This window comes from Mytilus trossulus, chromosome 13 (assembly GCF_036588685.1).
Source record: "Mytilus trossulus isolate FHL-02 chromosome 13, PNRI_Mtr1.1.1.hap1, whole genome shotgun sequence".
In the NCBI taxonomy this organism is placed as follows: Eukaryota; Metazoa; Mollusca; class Bivalvia; order Mytilida; family Mytilidae; genus Mytilus; species Mytilus trossulus.
Window position 1 is genome coordinate 47,908,378 of NC_086385.1, and position 27,493 is coordinate 47,935,870.

Genomic DNA, 27,493 nt, shown 5'->3' on the forward strand with positions numbered 1-27,493 from the left:
AATCAAAATATCCCGAATGTCAGTATAACGATAGATGTAGCTGACTTTTCGAGGAATTTGGCAACTATTTTTTTCAAAAATATAAGACAAGCCGATTGTTTGTTTAAATGATACAACTTAGATTAATGAATAAATTAAACATTTTGAAGATTTTTATTTCAACGGTATGATATAAACAAGAAAGATTATTTCGAACGACAGCATACGGATCAATTGAATTAAAAAACCAGAGTAGATACGATATAAAGTAGCTTTTGAGAAAATTTAGCTTCGTTGAACGTGCTTCGCTCACTTCGAACTGCAATGACGTACTGATTGTTCAAATATACCCCGAGTCTACTACAAGCAGAGAAGTCAATTGTTTCGTTTTGATATGCATTATCAGTAATATATATGGTCATATATATAAATTAAGGCTATGAATTTTTCAAAATACTGAAAAATTTATACCACAAGAACAGATAACTTTATGTCGTTCAACTTCGTTCCCTATCTGGCTTTTTTTTTTAAAACTTTTATGATTCAAGCGTCACTGATGAGTCTTAAGTAGACGAAACATGCGTCTATGATTCCCAATTTTAATCCTGGTACAAATGTATCATTTATATGTTTACATACGTTTTCTCCTGTAATCATTTACAATGTAAACGCTTACTTCTCTTATGTATTTATTTTTCTATTAAATCGTGTACTCTCTTTTAAAGTTTCTTTTTGCTTATCAATTCATATACAAACATGTCAAGTTTATGTAAACGAAAATCTTCAAATATGCATTTGGTCAATTATAAGGCAACAAACTAGATAAAATCACATGTTTAATGCCATTTGAAAAATTCGTGGTAACGATTAGAAAGTAATAAACTGAAGAAAAATATTGAATTTGCGTTCTCATAAACAGTGTTCAGCCTGTTCAAATACAAAGTTACAATACATCTTAACGCTATCTGATCTTCTAAAAGTATGATTTGCTTAATATCGGGACCAAATGATGTACATGTTTTCTTCCGAGGGTTCTTTTCCCATTTTAAATTTGATTTGATTCACGAAATCTTCGCTGAAAATACTTAATACACACTTGACAGTATTAAACAATAAATATCTGACATCCTATAGAATGATAGAAAGGTGTTTATTCGGTGTGAAGCATATTTGTATAGATTAGATTCACAATAGTTAACTATATATCAAGAAGAAATCGCCATTCTGCGTTGTTTTTGAAAGCTGCTGATATTGACGTCGTTAAGCACTCCCCAATCAATCAATCAATCAATTCATTTGAACAATCCGTATTCGTATTTCTTACTTCTATGATGTTTTAATTGAATCGATAGATGAAGGTCTTAAAGAGGTTTACAGACGAATCGACAAAACGTAATATAAAGAGCAAAAATAGGACCTATGATATAAAGAAAGAAGAATAATTGACAAAAATGAAAAAGAATAAAGAAAAAATCACAAAGAAAATCATGTTATTCAAAAATGAAGGACCACGGATTTAAAACCTCATAGATGAATGACACATTTGTAAACCATATTACATATAAGTAAAACTCTCATTATTTTGATGTTAACTGCGAATTATAAAGTTTAATGGTCACTAACGGTCAAGCTTATTTGAGAAAATTTATAAAGACGGTCTTTATTATTGACTATATAATGGTTATTTTTTTGTAGTTTTATAGATATAGGAAGATGTGGCGTTATTATGTCGATATTTTAATGATTAAGTTTATATAAAGTTCAAATAATAATTGGGTAGTTTTTATTTTAGGTCGCTTTTTTAAAACTATCGTCAGTTCTATTTATTATAAACAATTTCGTTTATAATGTATCTAAATGTATTCATTCATTTTAACACCATTATGAACCATGCATCACTATACTTCCACCTGATCAAAGTGTAATCATCGCGCACCGCTGGTGGGAATTTAAATAACTTTATTATATTTTTTGTGAAAACACATTAAATTTTTTGAAATATATTAAAATCAATCAGTCACATGATACAATGGAGTTCAAGGTTCCCAACAAACGATGTTGAAAATTTATCATTTATACCCTATATACAAAGATGAATGTTGGAGAATGTATATTTCTGTTATCCATTTCACATGTGTGTTCATTACAGCTTCATACTTCAGTACCTATTATTACAAGTGGTAAGTATATATAGAAACTATTATTTGATATAGAAAAGCAACATTTTACATAAAGATATATTTGAATTTATATTCTCTGATCTGTTATATTTACAATTAAAACCTGATAATGCACCGTAAACCTATTTGGTTGACCGAATCATTATGTTAATTCTCAATGCAATGTACAATATATTGTGTAAATGTGGTTGCACTATAATACAATAGTTATTCATCATTGATTCAATTGTTACTCATACAAAAATGAATGATTATGCAAGTAAACACTTCATTGTTGAAACATCAATGGTGTTTTCAGTTGGTTTGAGGGAAAAGGGGGGAGTTTGTAGTTATAACCTTTTTATCGATTTAATTTTTTTTTTTTTTTTTTATTATTTTTTAAATTTTACGTTTCAAAGTGTTTAAGGAGGTAGAGGTTTAAATTTCTTTTGATAAAATTGCTGGATCCGCGCCTGAAAATCGTACTACGAAGATTTTGTCTGATCTATTTTTATTTTCAATTCACGTACATGTTTAAGGTAAAACATTAACTTATCGAAAATAAATTACACTAAGTCTTATAAAACATTTACAGACACCCGGCTAACAAATCGTTTATGTAACTTATTATGTTTGCTTAATATACTGATCTGGATTACAGACATTCATTTGTTATTATTACAGGTGATAGGGAATATTGATTGTAATATTTCATGCATACTCGAATGCTTTTCAATCGAATGTTCATTCAAGGATTCAACATTAAAAAGACATGCTTCTTGCTCAATAATACCAAACATCTGAATGACCCCAACAACTTTGCAATAATTCATAAATCATAAGTATTATATGTTCTTTTATCGTCCTTCCCTACGCCTATATCACCCTGCTCTGTCGCTCAGTAATTCACGTATCAAGACTTCAAAACGAGACCAGGCATTATCAGCGACGTCACAATGTGAGAGGAGAAGTTATCAGCGACGTCACAATGCGAGAGGAGAAGTTATCAAGCTTGCTTTCGTCAAGCGTAAAACTGTCTTAGGGAGAGAAAAAACGACCATTAATAGAACGATAAACAGATAATCGTGTTTTCTACGTATAGATATCGTAAAATATCAGCCGCTCGACACAATGTGAAACTTTTTAGCTCGTTCGCTACGCTCACTCGCCAAAAAGGTTCACATTGTGGCTCGCGGCTGATATTTTACGATATCAATGTGTAGAAAACCCGATAATCTATACTTATAAAGACATGGTATGTGTTGTCATGAAGGATATTTCTTCCGTCGTCTGTTCAACGTGCTGATTCAACTACTAGTATTAAAGGACGTTAAAATAGGGTATTTTTTAATTGAATTGCATTATTTAATCACAAAATGGTCTTTTTTAGCAATCCTTAATAAACTGTTTGTTTTCTAGTGGCCAAACATAATGTTTTTAAAGTAGGTTTGTGTTATGTAATAGCTGTATGACTGAGTTATAATGAATATTTAGTTGAAGCTCTTCACGTGTTACGATAATTTAAAACCATTGGTTTTCAAGTATTTGATTTCTTGGGGGAGAATTTGGAATCTAATAGTATTTATATTGAAAGTAAAAAAATAAATAAAATGTGTTTTCAAGAAAATCTAAGAAGTCAAATTACTGTATCAATAGCTTGTCATCGGTGGTTTCGTTTCTTTGAATTCTGCAACACTGCAATCTTCATCGACAAGGATTGTCATTTTTTCTACCGAAGCTCTATTGTTCTCTTCTGTCGTTTCTCTACTGACTGTCGCAAAGTAATACAGTAGTGGCGTTAAAACCAATCAATCAATCAAGATACACAGGTACAAGTGTCTATGTAAATACTTTCGTTGGTTTACTTATGTTGAAATACACATTATTATAATAAACGGTCAATGGATATAAATCATTTCTTAATATATGTACCTGTCCCAAGCTGGAGTCTGTAATTCAATGTTTGTCGTTTGTGATTTTTGTTTTTCGTAAACGGTTTAGTTAGAAATTAAGCTGTTAGTTTTCTGAATTTAATTGTTTGATATTTTTTGTCGGGGCCTTTAATAGCTAACCATACGATATTGATTTTTCTCATTGTTGAAGGTCTTTCGGTTGCCTCTAATTATGTACATCTACTTCATTTGAACTTTGGCGAATAGTTGTCTCATTGACAATCATACCAAATCTTCATATTGTTATATTGATCAATTTCAAAATTTTGTAAATATTATAAAATCATGATTTTAGATCTAGTTCAAATTGAAGTTTCATCGTTTTCATCGAATCATGAAAGACATAAGCGACATACTGACCTGCCTGACAGGTTGCAGATCACAATACGGCATGATCATTTTCACCAATCATTTGAAGTAGAAAAACATGAAAATACAGATCAAAACCTTCCACTGTACACCAATGGACATCTTTACAACAACTACAGTAAACCAAAGGTATGTTGAAAGGATTTAAGGGACGATCCAGGATTTTTAAAGGGGGTGTTATTACCGATTATGGAAGATATACCTCCGATGTTATACCTACTATTTAGAGAGGGCCGCGATTTTTGAAAAAAAGAAGTGTGGACGTAAATAGGTATATGTTGGTAGACCCTGGATCCGACACTGGTTTGAAAGTGAGCGATATTCCCAATATAAGAGCTCTATAACCAATTCCATACTAAGTATATAAGGGGAACCTGAACCCGACAATGGTTTAAACTGAAACGCATACTGAACAGGAAACTCAGACATAAGTAATGTCGCGAGGTGTCTTAAGTTTGACGACGAAAGTTACGATAAATCGTACATTCGAACACATATATTACGGCTATGACATGTTTTAGGACTATCACAAAACATGTCTAAGTCAGAAACTACTTTTCAAACCAGGGTTAAAATGTACTCTATACGTGGGTTTTGTCTACAAAATTCCATCAGTAACGCTCGAATAAAATAAGTTTAAAAGGACAAATTAATTTCAAATCGACTTAATACGCACTACATTTATTAGTTGCAGTTATGTAATGCATAAAGAGTATTTACATGAATAGGTTATGGTAAAAATTCTAAATGCAGTCAATTATGGTTTCAATTCGAAAGAGCTGTTTTAATGTTTCTGTATTAATCTAAATCTGTGCAGGGATCTTATTACAAAATTTCATTTAGAAATTACTTTAAAGAATATTTATTGCTTTCTAGTGGTATGACGGTAAATTTTCAAGGATGAATAGATAAAGGAAAAAGTAGAATGATATACACCCACACAAGTGTGTCTGACATATATGCATACATTATTAAAACATACAGATGTCTTTTTAATCGACACCGAATAATCAAATTGTACATGTAACAATGTATTTATACAATGCATAATCAATTTAAATTAATATTTTCTTGTGTTTTGATATCTTTTTCGCTAAGGGTCACACCTTATTTATTTCTAATCGATTGTTCAAACATAATATGATTAATCTTAGACTCACGATTTGATATCATATGAGTAATGAAATAATATACAATTAACAAAAAAACTAGAATTAAGTTAAACATTCAAATTCCTAAACCGTTTTTGGTATCTAAAAGTACATCTTTCTAGAAACGATAACTTTTCATGGCAATTGGTTAAGACGAAAAATCCCTTTTTCCAACTCTTGTTAAACGTTGATAAATATTGTATAAAAAGGAATTAGAGACATACATGAAACAACAACAAAAAAACCAGCAGAATAGTGTACATCATCAATCCCCTATAATTGAGACCTTTGAACTAAAGTCAAACAACTGTTACAAACAACGCATAGTCTAGGCGCCTGTCAAAAACTGTCTTGCTAGTGTTACATGATGCCCTCTTTTTAACTACCGTATAGCGGGATATTTTCACGGGTGTAAAATTTCGCGATTTTCATTGAACAAGGTATACGAAATATTTTGGCGGTTATTATTTTGGCGGATTAAAATTTTTATTAATACCTTTGTATGTACACTTTTAATTTGGCGGAATTTATTTTGGCGATTAAGTTCTGTCCGCGAAAATAAGCGAGAATTTGCACCCCGCGAAAATAACCCGCTATACGGTATTAAGGACATGTGTCGCAAATGTATTGAACATACAAACGCATCTGCCTTATCATAGGCTTGTCATTGCTAATCGTTGTTGAATCTGTGTCTTTCTGTTCTACTTGGTCAATTTGTAATTTAGCCAGAGTCAATGTAACTTTTGATGTGGAGGGTTTTTTCCAGCTCATTCATGAAATATCATTTGCATAGTCATAATCATAAATTGACAGTTTTTACAAATCTTGATTTTTAACGACAGGGAATGATAATCTTTCAACATACAACTAATGTAATCGACGATATCTGTTTTTTCCTTTCTAGTTTTTAATTTTCTATTTAGTGAAAATATTTTCATACACAATAAATTCAAAGATTATGAGAAATCTTAAAAAATAGTAAAACAGAAGATGTTTGGATATGCGTCAATGAGACAACAATTAAACAATGAAATCAACCAAAAGGTGTCTTACAGTATATGAAGCATTATATATATATACGTTATGACTACTTTTCACAGAAGCAATAAAAACGCAACAACACAAACAACATTAACATTTTGAACTCTATTAGCACAAACGCATCATGTAAATATAACGGAATTTGATGAGACTGTTGTTAAAGTGAGAGTGTTAGCGCTATAGAACCAGGTTTAATCCAACATTTTCTACATTTGAAAATGCCTGTACCAAGTCAGTAATATGACAGTTCTTGTCCATTCGTTTTTGAAGCGTTTTGTTATTTGATTTTGCCATGTGATTATGGACTTTCCTAGTTGATTTTCCTCTGAGTTCAGTATTTTTGTGATTTTACTTTTTACAACACAGAACCAAAAGAACACTATTTATACTTAAAGGCACTTGGATTTACTGGGATTAAATTTTGATGCGATTGATTTTATTTCAATCATTTTGTGAGCTGGTCATAGGTTATTTTTCCTAATTTTGAACAGCTTATAAATGTAACTAGTGCAAAACATAAATGTTGAAAGGTTTGGAATTATGAAATTGAAAAAGAAAATATTTATCATTCATAAACTTACTTAAAATCACGTCAAATCTAATATCATGAATTTTATTATTAAGTATAAGTATTTATACCTCTACGACATTGTAAAGAAATTGTCACATATAGAAATAACGTTTGAGTGAACAACGCACTTGATATGATAATGGACTGTGAATTGCTTCCTAGCTGTGATCCCCTAGCGAAAACTTTTAAATTAGTTTAATGTTTGATTAATATTACAAAAAATTAGTAACGCTTCTTTTGTTGATTTGTGTATGGGTCTGACATTGATAAATTTAAAAGTCGTGCCTCATAAATAAGTTTTACAAAAAGATTTGATATATACTAAGAATAAAAGGCAGCAACACATATTTATTTTTAATTTTCATGTTCAGAAAATGAAATATTACTTTAATTGAACATAAGAAGAAATAAATTAGTTTTACAGAAAAAATTGTTCATGATGTAAATGTTTTTACTCAATAAATCAATTATCAAATCATTATTTCAATATTTTTGAAATTGTATTGTTTAACAAGTGGTTCATTTAAATAAATTTAAAATAATTTTAAACATTCAAATTTACGTTGTTTAACATGTGTTACTCAGTATATTTTAAGATTACGTTTATATGTCCTTGTGGATTGGTAAACCTGATATTTAAGGTCATCAATTTTTATAGAAAACGCGAGTTCTAAGCTGAATTTTGTGTAAGGGAAAACAGACAACGATAATTCGTGGATTTACTTGAGACACTTTACATTTAACGGACACCATATTTATACATAAAACCTGCATGTCTTTGATATACGGAGAACGCGAAAAATCGTACTATAACATCTATTAATAAATCTTTTGTTAAGTTCTAAAACATATCTTAATTTCACAGGTAAAAAATGTAACACACCAGAGATAGAAAGGTGGCAAACTTAAGCTTCATACTATATTATCAATCGAACAGTGCTTAAATTTTTCAATACATTTATCCCAAACTTGTACTCATTTATTTTATTTTTAATCTGATTTTATTCACAGGTACTGAACCAGTTTTATCAATGCGTTACCAAAGATTGTCTATTTCAAGCAGAGAAGTTAATACGATTTAACAGCACAGCTGTGATTGAAACCTATTTGCTGGTATGTGTAATAGTTAATACAAATCGGGTAGAATGCTCGCACCATCTGTTGAATAGATGCTAGCACTGGTAGCATTTTATTTACCGTAATAAATCGTGACTGAAAATGAACGTAATTTTATAAAAACTTAGTACAGACTTTGTATACATTAGATAAATCTGTATATTTATTTTCTTTCTTTTGTGTTGAACAAGTTTGAACATAATGCAATGTGTAAATTTTTTTTTATTTTTTTATTTTTAATTTATTCAGTTTGATAGCAGTGATTTAATTGCCTTCAAACAATTTTTTTCTATCATACATGTATAACAATTTCAAATGTTGTAATGCAGATTTTCTCCGAGTTTGTTGGGTTTACAGAAAAAAAAAAAAAAAAGAATAAATAGAGAGATACATTGTATAGGATTTAAACGTGACGATTGATGAAAATGATATGAATAAAAAGAATGGAAAAATGAAAAAAATAAGTCAATACGAAAATAGGCAGATGTGGTATCCAAGCAAATAATACAACTATCCACCAAAGTTCAAATATAGTTGATGTTAGCAATTAAAGACAATCTTATGTCTTTCAAAAATAAGATAAACCCATACTGTATACTCGGCTTTTAAAAGTTCCATCATAAAAAAATATGATCGAGAAATTAAACGACCTAGTTTATAACAAACAACCTACAAAAATAATGACAAGCATTAACCAAATAAAACCTGAAAATTACAAACTGCTGAATAAAATCTGAAGCAAAATAGCCTAAACAGTAAAAGGACAGAAATGAAGACCCTAATCCAGACAAGTTTTTTTATTTAGATAAACGTATGTCCAAACGTATTCTTAAAACCGAGATTCAGACGATTGTTTTCTCTTCTTAAAACACAATGATTCCCGATTTTGACGCTCATTTTCCTTTAAAAAAATTCATTAAAGGCGCTCGGATTAGACACTCGTTTTCTCTTCATAACACTCATTAGTGGCGCTAAGATCAGTGGATCCGACGCTCGTTCTTTTTAATCACAAAACTCATCAATGTCGCTAGGATCTGACGATTGTTTTCTCTTCATTTAACTCTTCAGGGGCGCTTGACTCGAAACCTCAGTATCTCTTCACAAAATTCTTCAGTAATGGTAAAATCATTACAGTTGGAACCTTAAATCGTATACCAGTACCAAGTGAACATCGTTACAAACGGAAAAATCCTATAAGTTGTGACAAATACGACTAAGACAATGCATACAATAGGTCGGGGTGTGGGGGGGGGGGGGGGGGGTGTATAATCATTAATGTGAAGAATAATTTTACATTTTATAAACAGTAACGAGACAGCTAAAATTAGTATATCTTCACTGAAATTTTGATATGAAGAACACAAATAAAAGGGTTGTTTCTTTGCATATTGTGTGTGTTTTAGCTCTACATTAATAACTTTTGTTTCATGGACCGATAACACATATATTTTGTTTTACTGTAAAATTAATGATTAATGATTCGTATCAATAATTACATACACATAATTAATTTATCAGTGAATAATATTATTGGTTTCTGCTTTCTTAGTTCGGCACATTCCATATAGATGGACAGCTACACATTCTTCAGTCATCTTCAAATGGAGATCATTCAATCATTATACCGGACGTTCAGGTTTTTGATTGGAATATACTGTTTTCTGGTAAGTTTAACAAATTATAAAAAAGGCATTTGGAACTTACAAATTTGTGTAATACAATTAATTGTCTGTTATTTAAAGATTGTAATCATGTAAGAAAAATGATAAAAAACTATGACAAATTTGATTTAATCGAAATATATCAGTATGCTTAACTAACACACAGAAATGAAATAAAGCCAGCAATGTATATGCTATGGACAGCTACACAAAACTCATCAATGTTGCTAGTAATGAAAATAATTGATATTGTCAGCTAATCCATGATATAACACACATCAAAACGATTTATTAATTTATAACGGATCTCACAATTATGCTAATTATATAGAAAATAAAATGCCAAACAACATTGCGAGTAGGAAAAAGAGAGCAACAGGGAACTACCAGACAGAACTACTGATGGTTGTAGATTATAGCGCATATCAATTGTGAGTATGGAATTTATAATAGTGTGGTTGGGGTTGGATTTGGGGGTAGCGTTTCATTCGTATATGTATTCTTTAAATATCGTCCACCTAATTTCTTTTTATCGTGAACAAAACCAACTTATATTTCTTAAAAATATGAATTTTACTTTTTCTGTAATCAGGAGATTTCTATATTCTGTACATCGGCCATTTCTGTAATAAGTGTTTGGTTATCTGATTTTCATTTTCGACAGTTATTTTTTATTTCTTTGCAACCAAGTGATCTCTTTTTTTTTCAATTTTCTCTTTTTTTATCATTTTCACCGATGTTAACAGTTTTTGTACATACACAAACTTATGCATAACAGTTTATTTTTATTTTTTCTATTTACAGTTGGCTGTCTGAAAAGAATAACGATATAAATGCAGCATTGGATGCAATAAGACAATTTTACGCATACATGATGAAGGGAGTAAGTGAAATATTTGTATTTGTCTTTCATATAGAACCAACAATTATGTACACAGCTGATCGTTACTTAATAATTTGCAGTATTTACGATTTATCATTTATAATACACGGAACAAATATTGACAATAGCTATGTATTTATTACCAAATTGACAGTGCAATCTTTGTCTTGAAAGAATAACATCCTTTTTTTTTAATTTTAAGTTAGATTGCTGTATCAATTTTGACAGCATTTACTACTTGAGTTGCGTTTTGCTTTAATCACTAGACTTGCATGGTACTTCAGAAAAAAGTAAAAAATAAGAAATACCGAACTCTGAGGAAAATTATTAACGGAGAGTCTCCTAGCAGAATATAAAGGATTATGCTGATTGTTCATTTTGGTTCAGTCGAAATATATTTACTAGGGATAACAATTATTATATGATTTATTTCTTAATGGGAAGCTTTGTTTTTGTAGATTGATCTTCGTTATAAGAATATCCCAGGCGTTTCTTTCACAATGGATATTAAAACTGCGGGACTCTATATTTTACAGGTATTATTTTTATATAAATATATAATTGTCGTAAATGCTAGTGACGTTGATTGTTAGCAACTTAAAATAATATTTCTAACATTATGTTAGGTAAAATTATAATACTTTGATGTAATATTTTGTTTAAATCGATATCAATATTACATTTTTTTAAATGTTGTCTTTTTGACATGCATGTACACGTAGCTTTCGGTTGATATACAATATATCTATTAATTAGTGGTCATGCAGTTAAATGCAGAGCTCGTTGTTCATTGTTCAGTCGTATCACTTCAGACATCAGACAACAGTCCTAAAAGTAGTAATTAAAGACCAATATTTCAATTAAAAAATCTTAACGCGATATAAAAACTTTTACTAGGATGCTGCCTCAGCTCAATTCACCGAGAACAACACAGACTGTCAGGCATCATCTAGATGTACATTAGATTCCGATACAACACTAGCAGCCTTTCAAAACTGGATTCAAACAACAGGAACGGGAATACCTCCACACGATCATGCAATGCTTTTTACTAGGTATGATTATTTTTCATTGATTATGAATAATTTTTTTCAACGAAAATTCATTGATAGATTAAAGTTAAAGATATTTTTTCGAATATGTTAGCAAGTGTGCTTGTGAGTTATGTTTTACTTCAAAGAAACAGAGTTTTGATAATAAGTTGGATGAACTTATAATTTCTTCTGATTATTATAATTAATATTTTCACCTACTGATGCTTGCTTTTCTTCATAATCGTTCCTCAAAATTTCGATAAAATATAAATTATGTAATATTAAACGGGTATTCTGCTTTCATTCCAAAGGTAGGCTCATCATAAATAACATACAAAGTTTTTAACATAAAATTATGAATTTGAGCAGCACGAAACCAAACTGCAAACCTGAACATAAACGCTGGTGCTCGATGAGAAGACGGAGCTCAAAACTAAGCTTATGAAAATAATTTCTTAATTTAACGGAGGTACATAAGCTGATAAATGTTGTAGAAGAAAATACCGATTTGTTTCGCAATTAAAATTACAGAATTCGCAACCAGCTGTCTGGTCAGAATCTTGTTATGTTTTTTTTTATTTCTATATTATTTGGATCCGATAAGCAGTATTAATTGTTCTGCATGTAATGATAATAAAAGACTTTTCAATGCTGTGCAGTCCAAATTATTTAATTCTGAATTGGAGAGATGCAATTCTGAATTTAAGATTAGTTTCAATGCTTCAGGCATTTTTTCTATGTTTGTATTTTTATATTCAGACATGACATTACATTGATGGATAGCAGTAACGCTACAGGTAAGAACCTAGCTCAATGGTTTTACGCTTTTAAATGGTTTAAACCTTAATGTGTTGAACATGTTGAAACTGAGAAGAACAACAGAAAGGTTGAAATATGATTTGCCCCCTTTTCCATCAGTTTGTACGGGAACATATTTCTTTAAATATCGGTAAAGTGAACATACATTTCATGTTTAATATTATGAAAAATGATTAAAGAAAATATCGATCTTACAAAATGCCAAACGGAAAGTTCCTTCTCAAAGTTTATTTTAAAATGTCAATGTCAAAGGTTAATTCAAACAAGACAAACTGTCCTGACTTGGTACATGATTGTCATTATGTAGAAAATGCTGGATAATGAACATTTGTAAGTATTGTGTATACAAAATGTATGTATTTTAATCAGATAAGAGTGATCATTATAAAGGAAGATTTTTTATTTTGTTTTAGGCTATGCTTATCTTGGAGCAATGTGCACAGATCAAAGTGTTTCTATAGTCGAGGAAGATTTCAACTTTATATCACAAACAATTGCTGCTCATGAGCTAGCACATAGGTAAATATGATACTAAGATTTTAAGATAATGTTGGATAAATACTGCATGGATCGGCCTGAATCAATTATAGTTATATGATTCAGAAAAGAAGTATCAAGATATTGCATTATTGTATGCAAAGACGTCTATATCATTGTTTTCAAACCCGTTTTTTAAACAATCAGTAGCTAAAAATACAATAGGGATATTCAAAGTTTTATGTCGAAAAACCGATGTGAACAGGATTTGAACTTTGCTACAAAATGTCAATGATATGTATAAAGTAGATCATGACGGAATTGCACATCATCTTTCAGCATCTGCTATCAACCATTGCTTATGGCGGGGTTCATTTTGACCAGTGTTTAGGATTTTATTCTCTATATCAAATGCGTCTCATAACTACGACTTTTTTTTTTATAAAATAGGCAACACTTTCATGAAAATGATTTGCAGCAACAAAGGACTTAACCTAATATGAAACAATAAGCATATGGCGTTAATTAACCAAAAAAGAAAAAAATACATTTCAGGCTTAAAAAAACCTTTCTGGATTCCCCTTCATCAGGAACGACCAACGCAGAATATTAGAACAGAGAATAGAAGGATACCAAAGGAACATTTACACTCATTAAAAGCAAATAAACCGACAATCCTATGGCTAATATACAAAAAAAAAAAAAAAAAATACAAAAAAACCCACAGAAAACAAACGATAGAGCAAAACGAACTCCACCAAACTAACTTTGAAAGTTATCAACGCAACTGAAGGATCAACTTAATTATACAAGAGATGCATATCGTAGAATTGTATAATTTTATAATAAATTTAAAAGGTTACCTAAATATGTAAAGGATGGAACAATAATCTTACTTGTTGAGTAAATTGAGAGTTTCCACTAGCACGACTAGTGGACCGTCTGTCGTCTGCAGTGTAATGCCAAAAAAAACAAAAAAAACAATGAAAGCTTGCTTTGTTCTTTTTCCAAAAGCGTTGTCTAACTCCAATTATGAATTGCATCCAGTTTTGCACTTTTTATCCTTCTGTTTTCAAATACCTTATCCAAACTTAACGAAATATACGTCAATTCTTAAAACATGCAGCACCATGCATCTCATCTGAGGAAATATAACAAAAATGCAACGATGTATTTCAGTTTGAGTGCAGTTCATGACGAGCTTGATAATACTTGTCTGTCATCAAGTCGTAACATTATGGCTGCTGTTAGTCAAGCCATCAGTGGATCAACATCAACAAATCCGTGGAAGTTTTCATCCTGTAGCGGACAAGAAATAAATACACGAATAAATACAATAGAGAGGTAAGCATGCATCTTACGTATTATTTTTGTACACATTAATAGATAAATAATATATTTTTGTGTCTGACGGAAATGAGGCCGATGTATATTTATGTTTAATATTAATAATATTATCTGTAAACATTTTAATATACCTGATGTGAATTTCGACACTCAGTGTAGTATCTTCAATTAAGCTTTTCGACAAAATGTTTAAACAATTCCAAAACCTAATTCACAGATTGAGGAGCTGATAAAATAAAATAAAAAAAGGTTAAAAGTAAGGCTTAAGCTTAGCATATAGTCAGAGATATCATTAATGCAATCCCTAATTTAAATGGGGTATTATGTTTTTTCGGTGTGTTCGTCCGTTCGTTCGTTAAGTTGTAAATTGTGTTGCAGGTTTAAGTTTCGGGTCAATGTAGGATTGAAGAAAATTGATGTCTAATTAATTTGAACCTTAATACACATGTACCCAATTCACAGTGATGTAATATTTCCCAAAGTAACTGTTATACCTAGGTTTACATTTATAACTTTATTATTTGTTTTCCAGTTCTGGCAATAAATGTTTATCAACAACAATTTCCAGCAATCATAATAGCCTTGATTCATATTTAACACAGCCGATTGGCCAATCATATACTGCTGATCAGCAATGTAAGATGGCATTTGGTGTTTCATCGTTTGTATGCAGGGTAAATATTTAAAAAATGATAAAAAAAAACGGGGCTGATGTAAAGTTATATGGTACACGAATTTCTCTCACCCGGCAGTCTGATCACTTCTTATAAAAAGAAGAGGATAATAGTAAAAGTGTATCACACAATACACACCATGTAAAAAAAACTACAACGAAAAATGACGAAAATATGAACTATTCAGCACAAATGGCGCCTTAGCGTTACGCAGGCATAAAAGGGATGGTAATGTTAGATTTATCAGTTGATGCTATCGGAGTATAGACAATTATGGACAAACAAAAATATTGAACTTCAAGGAAAATGCGAAACGAGACAATAGATTAACCTATTGCTCCTTTTTAAGAACAAATATAACAAGAACATATTGCAGCATCATGAACAATATCTTAAGACACAATCAATATTTTAAATTTGTTACTCAATTTGATATCTCGGAGAAACGTGTTGTCTTGTATAACTGCATATGAATGTATATTTTGTCTCACTATTTGTTTATTTGGAATACATTTCGTATCAAGACGAAACAAATCATGTAATATTTCACACGTTGATGTTCCTGACTTTGAATCAAATATGAAAAGTTAGCGTTGTTCATCATGACTTTTGTTTGATCCATTACCTCTGACGTACTACACACGTGCGTACATTTAAATAAAGTTGCTTGTACTACATCTTTTCATTTGAGATGATAACGATCTATCAAATTCATCCAATAAATTAAATCGTTGTTTTCATAAATAGACTGGTAAAAAATGCGACGAACATAGTTGACGCTAAACAATCAGGATAAACGGTTTGTTCTTATGCTAATGGTTGTCTTTAAAGGTAGGGTTGGTAACAATGTCTCTACAAATAAGTCAAACACACGCAACTGAAAATAATAACAACAATTAACTTGTCAAAAGGCATCTTAGTTGTCTTCTTAAAATATAAACTTATTTATAGCAACGGAACATATATTCAACCACTACACACGAGTTGATTGTTACTAAATTTTGGCAAATATTACAAATAAAGGAATATAGGTTCGTCATGCAAATCTCTGATTTCTTGTCCAGCTGTGGCTATTTTGGTCCTTTTTTATGCATAGCTCTCCAAATTCGAATAAGCTTTGAATTTTCAAATGTGGTTTCGAGCATCACTAATCGACACTAATTGTTGTTGTCTGCATCTATTGCAGGAAATTGGTATCGTTTATTTTATTATACATATTACAAATTATATTAAACAGATGAAATTCGCATTAATATTCTGGGGATTCAACATTCAATACTATCATTGTTTTGACATGTTATATTCTAGTTACCGTACGTTAATGCTGGTAGTTTTCAAACCGCATGTACAGGCTTGTGGTGTGTAAATCCACATTTAGCAAACCAATGTTCCTTGATTTTACCGGCTGAGCGGACGTCTTGCGGTAATGGAAAGGTATTTAGATTATCATGATTTTTTTTCATTCAATGCATGAGCGTAGGCAGTGGGATTCATACGTCTATAGACTACTGTAAAGGGTTTGGGCACAATTCCAAATTTGAACAGTTAGTGTCCATTAAAAGTTCAATAACTTTTTATGCTAAGAAACCTTGCTTCTGTTTTGTATGATGCTTAACATTAACGTCAGTCAGTAAAATTCTATAAACAAATATGTTGCTATATTAACATGCTAATCATATTCTTCAAGTAAGTCCTTTGAAAAAACACACACAAATACAAGAACGAGCCTAAAAGAATTTAGTTTCTGTTACTATTTTCGATATTAAAAGAGAGATTTTACATATTTACTTCCAACAATAACCCGCTGTGTGTAAGAGAGTCACCTGTCATAGACGAGAACACAAATATAGTATGTACTATCTTTACCTCAGAATATAAAATCATATAAAAATATGTCAAAAGAACGGCATAATCCAACGCATATAATTAGAAAATACATCAAATGTATAACTGATATATCTTATTTATTCCTGTTTCTTTCACAATTGTTAAAATATTTGTTCGGTCAAATTTTTCTGTGTTTATCATGTTTATTTTACTTTATTACTATACAAGTTTTCATATTAATTCAAATATTTTATATGGTTCGTTGCAAACAGTGGTGTGAAGGTTATCAGTGTGTCACTTCATCAACTGCTCCCGCACTGACAGGTAAGAATAGTTCATATCTATTAGACTGAATACTATTGTGTATTTCTTTAAAAAAAATATTTGATATCTTCAAGGAAAACAATCTCAAACATAAAGACGATTCGACATATAAATCTCGTCAATTTTATAGTTTACAAGAAACATGAGAAAAGAGTGGATACATTACATCTTTTTAAGATACATAGAAAAACAAAGCATTGGTTTGTTCTTTAACGTTTGTGTAAAAAATCAGAATACAGTTGTAATGTTTTTGGTTTGTTTTGTTTTATTTTGTTTTACTTTGCTAGTTCATTTTTTTTGTTTGAAAGAGAATGCCTGATTATATTAAAGCCAAAAAGTTTATCAAGGTTTTTTTTATATTCATCTAACTTAGCATGACACTCATGTTCCGATTTTCGTGCCGCAACTAAGTGATTCTTAAGCTGAAAAACGTATACACATCATGAGGATATTTTGGCTTCAGTTATGAACTTTTGATGTTTGTGGTTTTATCAGCTATTAATCATCTTTTGCAATACACATCGTTCAATAGATAAGTTATACTAAGGACAGAGAGGATATGAGATAAATGGTTAAATTACAACAGTTTTTAACAATGTAAAATTTTAAGAAATTCATAAAAAATATACAAATCAACATATAAACAAAACAGAAACAAGAAACTCGTTGTGTGGAAATCAAATGACCTAGAGCTAAATGAATGCATACATCTGTAATTTATGTGTTACTACGTGACTCTGATTGTATCAATAATCATGGTTCAGTGAAACTAAATCATTGAGAAAGATTCAATTATTGACTCTAATATAATGAAGTCGCTTCTATTTTTTGTGACTTTATAGTTGCCAATGAAAAATCTCTACCAGAGACCTAACATACATGACGTTTACAACCCTAGGTTACCGTACAACATTTAACAATCACCAAAATCCATACCATATAGTCAGCTATAACATGTCCATTTATGTTTATGTCGTGATATTTCTAGACCGGTGAAATTATAGGATTTAGGACACCACTTTTTCTATTACTCCGAAAACATTTTTGCCAAGAAAATGTTAAAGGGAACATTCTCGACTTTAAACATACAAGTTATCAATGAATTACATAATACGAAATACGAGTCTTTTGCGATGTTTATCATTCATTAATCATTTGATCAATCAATCACTAAATCTAACAACCTATCAATACAATTAGCGACCATCAAACCAAACTCTATCAAAAATTTGATAATTGACATTATAAATGCAGTTTATGATCCAACCAACGCAACAATCAACCAGCCGAACAAGCGGTTCACCAAGGAACCACTTATTTAGACACTTTGGAATTACTTTCATTTCCATTGGTATTCATAACGGCTTTTTTCGATTTTTTTAAAAAGAAATTGATGTTTAATTTTTTTTGTGGATTTTAAGTTATAATGTTAAGTACGATGTTTTTTTATTTCATGGCCTTTTTAACTTTCTCGATTCGATCATCACAGATGAGTTTTTTGTAGAAAAACGCATGACTGTTTTACAAAATTTTAATGTTGGGTAAATTTACTATTTATATACCGAGAATTTTAAAAATGTATATTTTGAAATGATCCCTAATTTATAAGTCTCAACTCTAGACTACTAACTCTCAATTTTGAATTATGATTTGTTTTCTTACATATCTATTATATATGTTGTGCATATTGACTGATGGCTTGAAAAAATTTAATGGAAAGAAAAAAAGGAAAACAAACGTTCAACAGAGTACTTAGTACCGTGAACATTTTCTAGATAATTTAATTTGATACACTTATTTCATGATCATGATAAAGTAATTTTGCAGCTAATTTTCATTACCTTCTTTTATTTTATTTTAGAAAATTGTGTGTTTGGTGATCAGACTGGTGTGATTGTCCTAGAGAAAACTTGTCCTTCTCTCATCCTGCAGCAATCATACAGATGCTATAACCCAACTATTTATCCACAATGCTGTAAATCTTGTAACAATATTGCTACAGGTGTAACCGGTAATAGTTAATTTTATTTATGTATTCTATCACTCAATACTTACATTTAGTGGGATATCCAGCGACAGAAAATAAAAAAAAAATTCCTCTTCTTATGATAGATTCGGGAAAGTCATTAATACAGAAATATTGGTGACGATACTTATCAAATTCTAAAACATATTGGTACATATTGAAAAATAATATTTGTTAAACTGTGTTATTAGAATCAGACATGTAGAAACATGATGTCTTATGTTCAGTTATTATCGAGATAATTGCTTTAGAAGCTTGTGAAACTGAATTTTAAAAAATGCCAATCTTTCCCTAAGTATGCTTATTTATTACATCTCAGTTATCGAGCACACCGGTCTGGTTTTGTTTTAACATGTACATTCATTAGATAATTTTTGTCTTTTCGCGAATAAATACATTTAAAAGTGTGTCTGTACAGGTTGGGTTTTTTTTTTTAAAGAAGCTATTCATATACAGTGAAGGTATCTTGTTTCTAGTTAAGTTTAAGCATATTTTTTTATACATGATTGGGAAACAAGCTTTTGCAACTTAAATTAAACCGTGTCCACTTTGAGAATGCTAGTACTGTCTTGTGCCATCATTATATCGCGTTTTTTTTTAAATCTACATGTGTACATGGTATACGTGCAAGAACTATGGCTCTCTCTTACCCCTGGCGGTCCTTTTATCGTCCCCTTTCGACGAACTATAGTCGTTTCTCAGGCCCATACTTGCAAATGATGTCAAAGGAGACCCGGAAATCTTCTCTACGGAGCGAACATAAATTGCAGGGGTTCGATTCAAATGATCCATCTAGTTTTTATTTAATCCTATATTTAAACCAAACATACTTATAAACACACTTGATATTCCTAATGATATGGTTTAATGTACAGGTTGTGAGTTTGGAGATAAAATAGACTGTTCTGCCATTACGAGTTATGGTTGTTATGCGAATGGTGAAAACTGCTGTAATACCTGTTCACCGTATATCACAAACATACCAGGTATGTTGAAATGGATAAAAGTACATTTTAGTATATTTTTAGAATTTACAAATCATTGTCATTGCTATTGAACTTCATTTAAAAATAATAAATCATGTTTTAATCCGTATTTGACACAACTTTTGGAAATGCACTGTTCTTCAAATTTATACTTGTTGGGCTTCCTAACCAGTTTGATCTGAGCGCCACTAATGATTCATATAGAGACGAGATGCGCGTCGGGTGCATCAACTTATGAGACTTGTACCTTTGATATATTATCGTTCTAAATTTTACTAAATGCAAATGCAATGCATTGTTTTCTAGGCGAAAACCCAAAATTGAAAAATTAATATAATCAGTTGTAATTTAGTTTATTTTACATCATTCTTTTTAAACCGAATATATAGTTATATGTTAAAGTTTTTCTCATTTAAAACCATGTTTGTGACTGTTTACATAATAAATTTACTATTATATAGAAATTATTCAAGCTTACAAATGCAATATTCTAAAGTGATGTTATCTATTAACATGTGGAACTTGAATTTTAAAAATGCGATCATTTAGGCTTTGTGGCAAAGAATTGAGACATGTTTATTTTCAGATTGTAATTATGGTGACCGTTCAAATTGTTCTAGTATAAAAGGTGGCGACCAATGTTACGGGGATAATGGAAACACGTGCTGTCAAACTTGCACACAGTTTAAATCCACTATAGCAGGTAAAGTTTTCTTAAGCAAGTGTGACGTTTGAGATCATCATAAATTTAAAAAAAAGTTCATCTTATCTCATTTGTTTATAATAGCATTCATTTCGAAAAGATGCTAATAGAACATTCAAAAAGTAGAAAAGGAACCGAAACTGCGATCATGGCTGAATGGTAAAAAGATAAACAGAGAGTAGCAGCATACCTAACTCACACAGCAAACTAAAGACTAAGCATCACAAACCACACTAGAGTTGAATAATATTGGTTTTATTTTTCTGACCAATAATCTTCTTGCGGGAAACTCTGCAATCGTTTCTAACGAATCCATGTTATAAATTTGTGCCTTACATGTATAACTTACAATGTTATAAAATGAAAATTATATATTTATTCTACAGACATTATTTATACATTATCAAGCTCTGTCAAACAAAGAAGTCATTTGATAATTTGTACTATAGTATATGACTATAAATGTTCTGTTTCCTCATCCATTTGACTAAAAGCACAGGAAATCCTTTATATTAAAAAGTTATATTCACTGCCTCAACAATAATAATATTTTCATATCAGATCTGGAACAGCGTTCGCGTACATGCATATTGGTTTTAAAGGTTACGTCAATCACATAGGTTTATGACGTCAAATAAATCCATGTTTCTTTTCTTGTTTTTGTTGTTGTTGTATCTATTCTTCTTCTTGTTTTTGTTGCATTTGTTTTAGTGCTATTTATTGAAAATTAGCAACTGCAAAAGCATATATATCTAGCTGAAACACAGGGAGCAGTATCAAATGTAAATGTATAATCAGCAAATACTAGAAAATTATAAAAAGATAGAAAATCAAATAATAAAACAATTCTTCACTTTTATTTCAGTTGATACAATGATTAATCAAACCAAGATATATGACATTCACCCTCGGCCGTTGGCTTTGGTGAATATCATATCTCTTCGGTTGATAAATCATTGTATACACCTCATCAAAAGACAACAGTTGTTTATTCATTCAAGAAAATCAAGCGATATCGACCATATATTTTAAAACAAAGTTTTGATAAATATTGAATGTAAATAATAACTTAAAAAAATGGTGTGTCCAAATCCCTTCTCCTGAATTGCCTTTCAAGGGACGATCAAAAAGCAAAACTTCGAATACAAGCAAATAAAAGAGACACATTGGAATATGTATGAATAATCTTAACGCTTCAGTACATGAGAGTTCTTAAAGCATAGTGTTATATATAAGGAGTGCATGCTTATACAAACTGTCCGAATAACTACAAAATCTGTTTTTCGAAGAAAAAAGTTTTCTTTTTGACACTTTCCTTATTTCTATCCTCAATTCGAAATGAATGTGTTAATCGATCTTCAGACACAAAAAGAACAAGTAAATAGTAAAAATGAAAATGGTTTGAACCAATGAAGGTTAATTTGAAAGCTCACCAAATATCTTAATAAAGTAGAATCTTGTACAACTGTCATAGCTGGCTGTAGTGCCAAGTCAGGAGTATGACAAGTTTTCAATTTGTTCCATTGATTAATATAAGTAGCCGAACGTCTGATTTTTTCAGGGTTTATAGACATCCCCTCTTTGTGGCTTGCCTTTGCATTGGAGTTCGGATTTTTGTTTACTTTCTTATTTTTTATATCGCAGATTGCGAGTTTGGTGATAGGGCACCCAACTGTGACATTAATTTATGCCCGACTTATAGTGAGACAGACAGGAACTTGTGTTGTTACACGTGTAACGGGATAACTCCAGCGTCCCCATCATCAAGCCCAAATAATCCTGAAACAACTACATCTTCCTCGACAGCACTACCAGGTAATACACAGGTACATATATGCAATAGCAATCCTTTTGGGTAGCCGTAAGAGATCAATTGGTAACCGCTAATTCAATAGCTTTTTTTCGAGTTCACTTATAAAAATAATCCCAAACATTCAGCCTCAACCAAAATGCAACAAAAAAGGGTTGAATGTGGAACATTGGAACTAAGAACGTGTAAGACACATATGTGAGGGCGTTAAAATTGATATTCCTAGTATGAACCTTTAAAACTTGAAAAAAAATTTCTTGCTTCGAAATTACAAACGAAAATGTTCTGTTATAATCAAGTGAGGATAGAATGTACAACAAATAAACCGACACAAAGTAAAAGAACAGAGCTTTTATTGATGTCCTTCAAAATCAGGCTGGAATATGATTACTCTCATATTACTGCAAGTTTAAGACGGCCTGGTTTATGCCGTTATAGTGCTGTATTATCTCCAAAATGACAATTAAAAAATGTGCATACACGTCCTGCATATATGCATATATGCATATAGTCTTTTACATATTTTTAAAGACTTAAAATTAAACAATGAACACAAAGCTATTGTTAACATATATAATTATTCATAATGCATTAACTTTATAATTGTTATTTGTAGTATGGGTACTTCCAGTTGCCATATCTACCGGCTGCTTACTCTTGTTAATTCTAATTATTGCTATTGTATGTTGTATAAGAATGTCTAGACGAACTCATAGGAAACCATCAAAGGTATATTTACAAAATAATAATTGTAAGGAGTTTAATATAATAAAAAGATGTGGTATGATTGCCAATGAGACAACTGTCCACACGAAACCAAAATGACACACACATTAACAACTATGAAAAAGAAGATGTGGTATGATTGCCAATGAGACAACTGTATACAAGAGACCAAAATGACACAGACATAAAAACCAATAGACCGTACGTCCTTTAACAATTAGCAAAGCCCATACAGCATAGTCAGCTATAAAGGCCCCGATATGACGATGAAAAACAATTCAATAGAGAAAACCTATGGCCTCATTTATATTAAAAAAAAAAAGAAAACTGAATAATTGAGGTATATAATCTAGCAATCTTTGCTGAAAGCTTGAATTAGAGACATCCACCAGGAATTGAAAAATCTACCATAATAAACTAAAACATATTCTGCTATTCACTTTGTCGACTTGTGAAATATATATGTTCAACAGACGGATGACGTAGTTTTAAAGTTTCAAAAGTATATATACTTTGAAATACGCTTTGTTTTCAAAACGCATATATCTTTTATACATTTCACAACATGCATATTATTATCAATTTGACCGAAGTAGTACTAGAGGTAAAACTTGACAACTTTTTATTCAAGACCTCTGCGATGGACTCCGAAGTGATAATAGGCGGTTCCAAATAAACATTCTAGCTGAGAAAAACGTGTATGTTAAATCAGATTGTGACCAATTAACAAATTCCTTGATTTTTTTTCTAAAAGGCCTCCTGAAAAGTCAGATAATTGTGTCAAATGTTTTTAGTGTATCTTTGCTACATTTTTTGTTTGTTTTTATAATGAATATTTTTTGACATTTTTACCTATTATGTATGTTTGTTTTTATAATGAATATTTTTTGACATTTTTACCTATTTTGTATGTTTGTTCTCACAATTGTCATACATTTGATAGGGTTAGCTAGCTAAAAAAAAGCAGGTTCAGTCCAATGTTTTCAACATAAGAACATGCCTGTACTTAGTCAGTTGTTATATGATGTGTTTGAGCTTTTGTGTTTGCCATTTGATTAAGGTCTTTCACTCGGCGTTCGTTTGTTGTGTGATTATAATTTTTATAAATAGTTCAAACTTTGTAAAAATTATAAAAGACATGATCTACCAAATGTTGCCAATGCTTAAGTTGTGTCAGTTTTCGGTTCAAAGTTCTTGGCAAACTTGATACTTAATTAATTAAATGTTAGTATACAATATGACCAATTTAGTTATACTTTTTTCAAACCAGGTTCTATGCTCAAGGCATTGCTCATGGTATAACATATATCAATTTCTTTATACCGAGTGTGTAAATTTGACTACAATAGAATAAGGCTCATGTAAAGCTTAATAAAAGGCTCGTTGAATTGTCATGTTAATTTAGTAATCTGTATCATTTCAGGCACCTCTTAAAAACGTAGTATCACATGACAAGATAAGATATCAAAATGATTATGCCTTACAAGGTGGACCGTGAATATATTCTTCGACTTGAAAGTATCAAATCAACATTAGAATAAAAACAAAATGTTAGCGTCCACATTGCATAATACTTTACGATATTAAGCCAAGTATTGTCAAGCCAAACACTTATAATCTTTGCTAACGTATTGTCAAAAATAACTTATATCTATGAAGTATTCGATATATGCAGATGTAACTAAATGCACATCTTACTAAAAATAAAACTTACTTGAATTTAATAGTTTCACAAAATATCATGCCAATTGGTTATATAAACATTGTTATTAAATTAAAATCAAGGTATTTAGTTCAACTGGTTTTATAAAGTATTATCGAACGAACATTATTTTAATGTAGACATAAAACATGTTATTCTACTAAGTTGGTATTTTTATTCTTTAAGAAGGAAACATCAGCCAGAACTACGGAAACATTCGCCAAATGGAGAGATGCGTCCACCCCCAGTAAAGCGACAGGTCTCCCATGGTGCTATTAAAACACAATCGTCGACACGACCTATTTCTAAAGATGCTTTCCCATCCCAAGACAATCGCCGATACAAAAGACCACCAACTGGGCGTCAAGGTTCCAAAAGCAATCATTTTTCGCCGCAGAGATCAAAACGAGGTATGATACATTATGACTATTAGTTAAGGTATGCAGATTTCAAAATAACAGCACACAGTATAATTGGTTTGATTTTTACATGTAAATTAACTTTTTAATCTAAACCAAGCTTGCAAGACTCATCGCAAAAACAGTGAGTCATATCATTTGCAATTGAATAATGTTCGATAAAATAGCAAACGAACTATTCTCTATCTTGTTGATTTTACCTCACACTGTCGAACAATAACTGCCGAAAAGAAAATAAATAAACGAGTCTGATTCTATTTTCTTTGATTATTGTACTTAATTTGCAATATTAAAAAAACATAAAAAAGAAAACTTCTATTCACATATTTCATCTTCCTAGCTTTTTTTAAAATCGATAACGTATGTCAGATATCAACATATTTTTAACATGCAATAGGATTTTAAGTTCCCACGTCAAAATTTGATATAAATGGCTTCTTTTGTGAATGAACGACAAGTGCTACTCCAAGAATATTGATGAATCCACAGTAACACGAGAATCATTAGGAAATTAAAATTTGTTTGACTAAAGTTATTCTGGAAACATATTTTTGTTTATATAGATGAGACCGTTGGTTTTCCCGTTTGAATGGTTTTACACTAGTAATTTTGGGGCCCTTTATAGCTTGTTGTTCGGTGTGAGCCAAGGCTCCGTGTTGAAGGCCGTACTTTAACCTATAATGGTTTAATTTTTAAATTGTTATTTGGATGGAGAGTTGTCTCATTGGCACTCACACCACATCTTCCTATATCTATTGATAATAGTCTTTATCTAGTTTGGAACCATTATTATAATTTTTTATTTGATTTTAGATGACCAGTACTATTCAAACAGATATTAATCAAATGCAAAAAAGACAGGAATCCAATTTGTACTGGTCCTAAAAGATTACAGATGTGTAGGACAACACTTAAACTATATTTCAAATGATAAATACGTGTATTCTGTTCAATCATAAATATCCGTTAATAGTATAATACTCAAATTTCTAAATGGTGATATCACTGACGGGACTTGAATCATTATTACAAAGCTATATTGTGTATCAAAATATCAAATGATAACTTTTTTTAAGTACAAACTTTGCATATTTTTATAGACCTTATATATTGGCCCTCTTTCTCCTAGAAAAATACGCGAAAATAAGAAAGAACCGTAAATTTATAAAATCTGAAACCGTAAATTTTAAAACAATTACGAATGCTTTATTGCGTTGCATTGCTTATTATGTATACAGATGACTATCAATTGGAATTAAAATTGTTTAATGATTTAATGATGCATTTTGAACTTGACCCACTTGATGTATTTGTATAATATTTGGAGTTATGACAGTTTACTATCATTGAACTTTTTGAAGGGAAAAATAGTAGAAAATATAAAGCTTTGTAATATTCAATACAAGTAAATCTTTTGCATGTGTCCTTGATTTTTCAGGCTCTTCTATAATATAAACTAAGATAATGTCTCTCAGTTTATGACATAGTTTTAAGTTAGATATATACAACTCTTTCTGACAATATTATATATACTTAGAGGCAATGATATTATTTGTAGTAAAACAATTATAATGTTTAAAGTTTTCCCGTATCGCGAAGCTTTGAATTTATGTTTACTTTCAAAATGCTGACAATCAAACTGAATACAAAGAGATAAAAGTCTGGGAACGACTCTAGATTTGCTTTGCAATTTATATGTTTTTACTTGTGCAACAATAAAAAAAAAAGACATTTAAC

General features: G+C 30.6%; 2 protein-coding genes across 3 annotated transcripts; both read left to right on the top strand.

The window, feature by feature from the left end:
* The first annotated feature begins 2,013 nt into the window (after window positions 1-2,013).
* LOC134694432 (uncharacterized) lies at window positions 2,014-10,022 on the top strand. Its single transcript, XM_063555442.1, has 4 exons — window positions 2,014-2,159; window positions 4,386-4,588; window positions 8,234-8,335; window positions 9,888-10,022. Exons 1-4 carry the CDS (start codon window positions 2,072-2,074, stop codon window positions 10,020-10,022), a joined length of 528 nt encoding a protein of 175 aa, XP_063411512.1. The 5' UTR covers window positions 2,014-2,071.
* Window positions 10,023-11,346: 1,324 nt separating this feature from the next.
* On the top strand, window positions 11,347-27,460 carry LOC134694577 (A disintegrin and metalloproteinase with thrombospondin motifs 10-like). Of its 2 annotated transcripts, none has more exons than XM_063555593.1 (16): window positions 11,347-11,418; window positions 11,780-11,937; window positions 12,676-12,713; window positions 13,149-13,254; window positions 14,392-14,556; window positions 15,092-15,233; window positions 16,542-16,667; window positions 17,333-17,384; window positions 19,246-19,395; window positions 20,286-20,396; window positions 20,983-21,099; window positions 22,744-22,914; window positions 23,526-23,638; window positions 25,059-25,129; window positions 25,524-25,747; window positions 26,570-27,460. In XM_063555593.1, the coding sequence occupies exons 1-16, from the start codon at window positions 11,383-11,385 to the stop codon at window positions 26,596-26,598; spliced, it is 1,809 nt and encodes a 602-aa protein (XP_063411663.1). In that variant the 5' UTR covers window positions 11,347-11,382; the 3' UTR covers window positions 26,599-27,460. The 2 variants fall into 2 exon arrangements, with proteins under 2 accessions (XP_063411663.1, XP_063411665.1); XM_063555595.1 differs by having other exon boundaries at window positions 25,527-25,747.
* Window positions 27,461-27,493: the final 33 nt, after the last annotated feature.

What these genes read in the sequence shown, in the direction of transcription:
- LOC134694432 (XM_063555442.1), top strand. Translation starts at nt 2,072, where the DNA reads ATGAATGTTGGAGAATGTATATTTCTGTTATCCATTTCACATGTGTGT. An exon ending in AGTACCTATTATTACAAGTG is followed by an intron (nt 2,160 to 4,385) that starts GTAAGTATATAT and finishes TCATGATTTTAG; the next exon opens with ATCTAGTTCAAATTGAAGTT. An exon ending in ACAACTACAGTAAACCAAAG is followed by an intron (nt 4,589 to 8,233) that starts GTATGTTGAAAG and finishes TTTTATTCACAG; the next exon opens with GTACTGAACCAGTTTTATCA.
- LOC134694577 (XM_063555593.1), top strand. Translation starts at nt 11,383, where the DNA reads ATGGATATTAAAACTGCGGGACTCTATATTTTACAG. An exon ending in GCTCATGAGCTAGCACATAG is followed by an intron (nt 13,255 to 14,391) that starts GTAAATATGATA and finishes GATGTATTTCAG; the next exon opens with TTTGAGTGCAGTTCATGACG. An exon ending in TATGCCTTACAAGGTGGACC is followed by an intron (nt 25,130 to 25,523) that starts GTGAATATATTC and finishes TTATTCTTTAAG; the next exon opens with AAGGAAACATCAGCCAGAAC.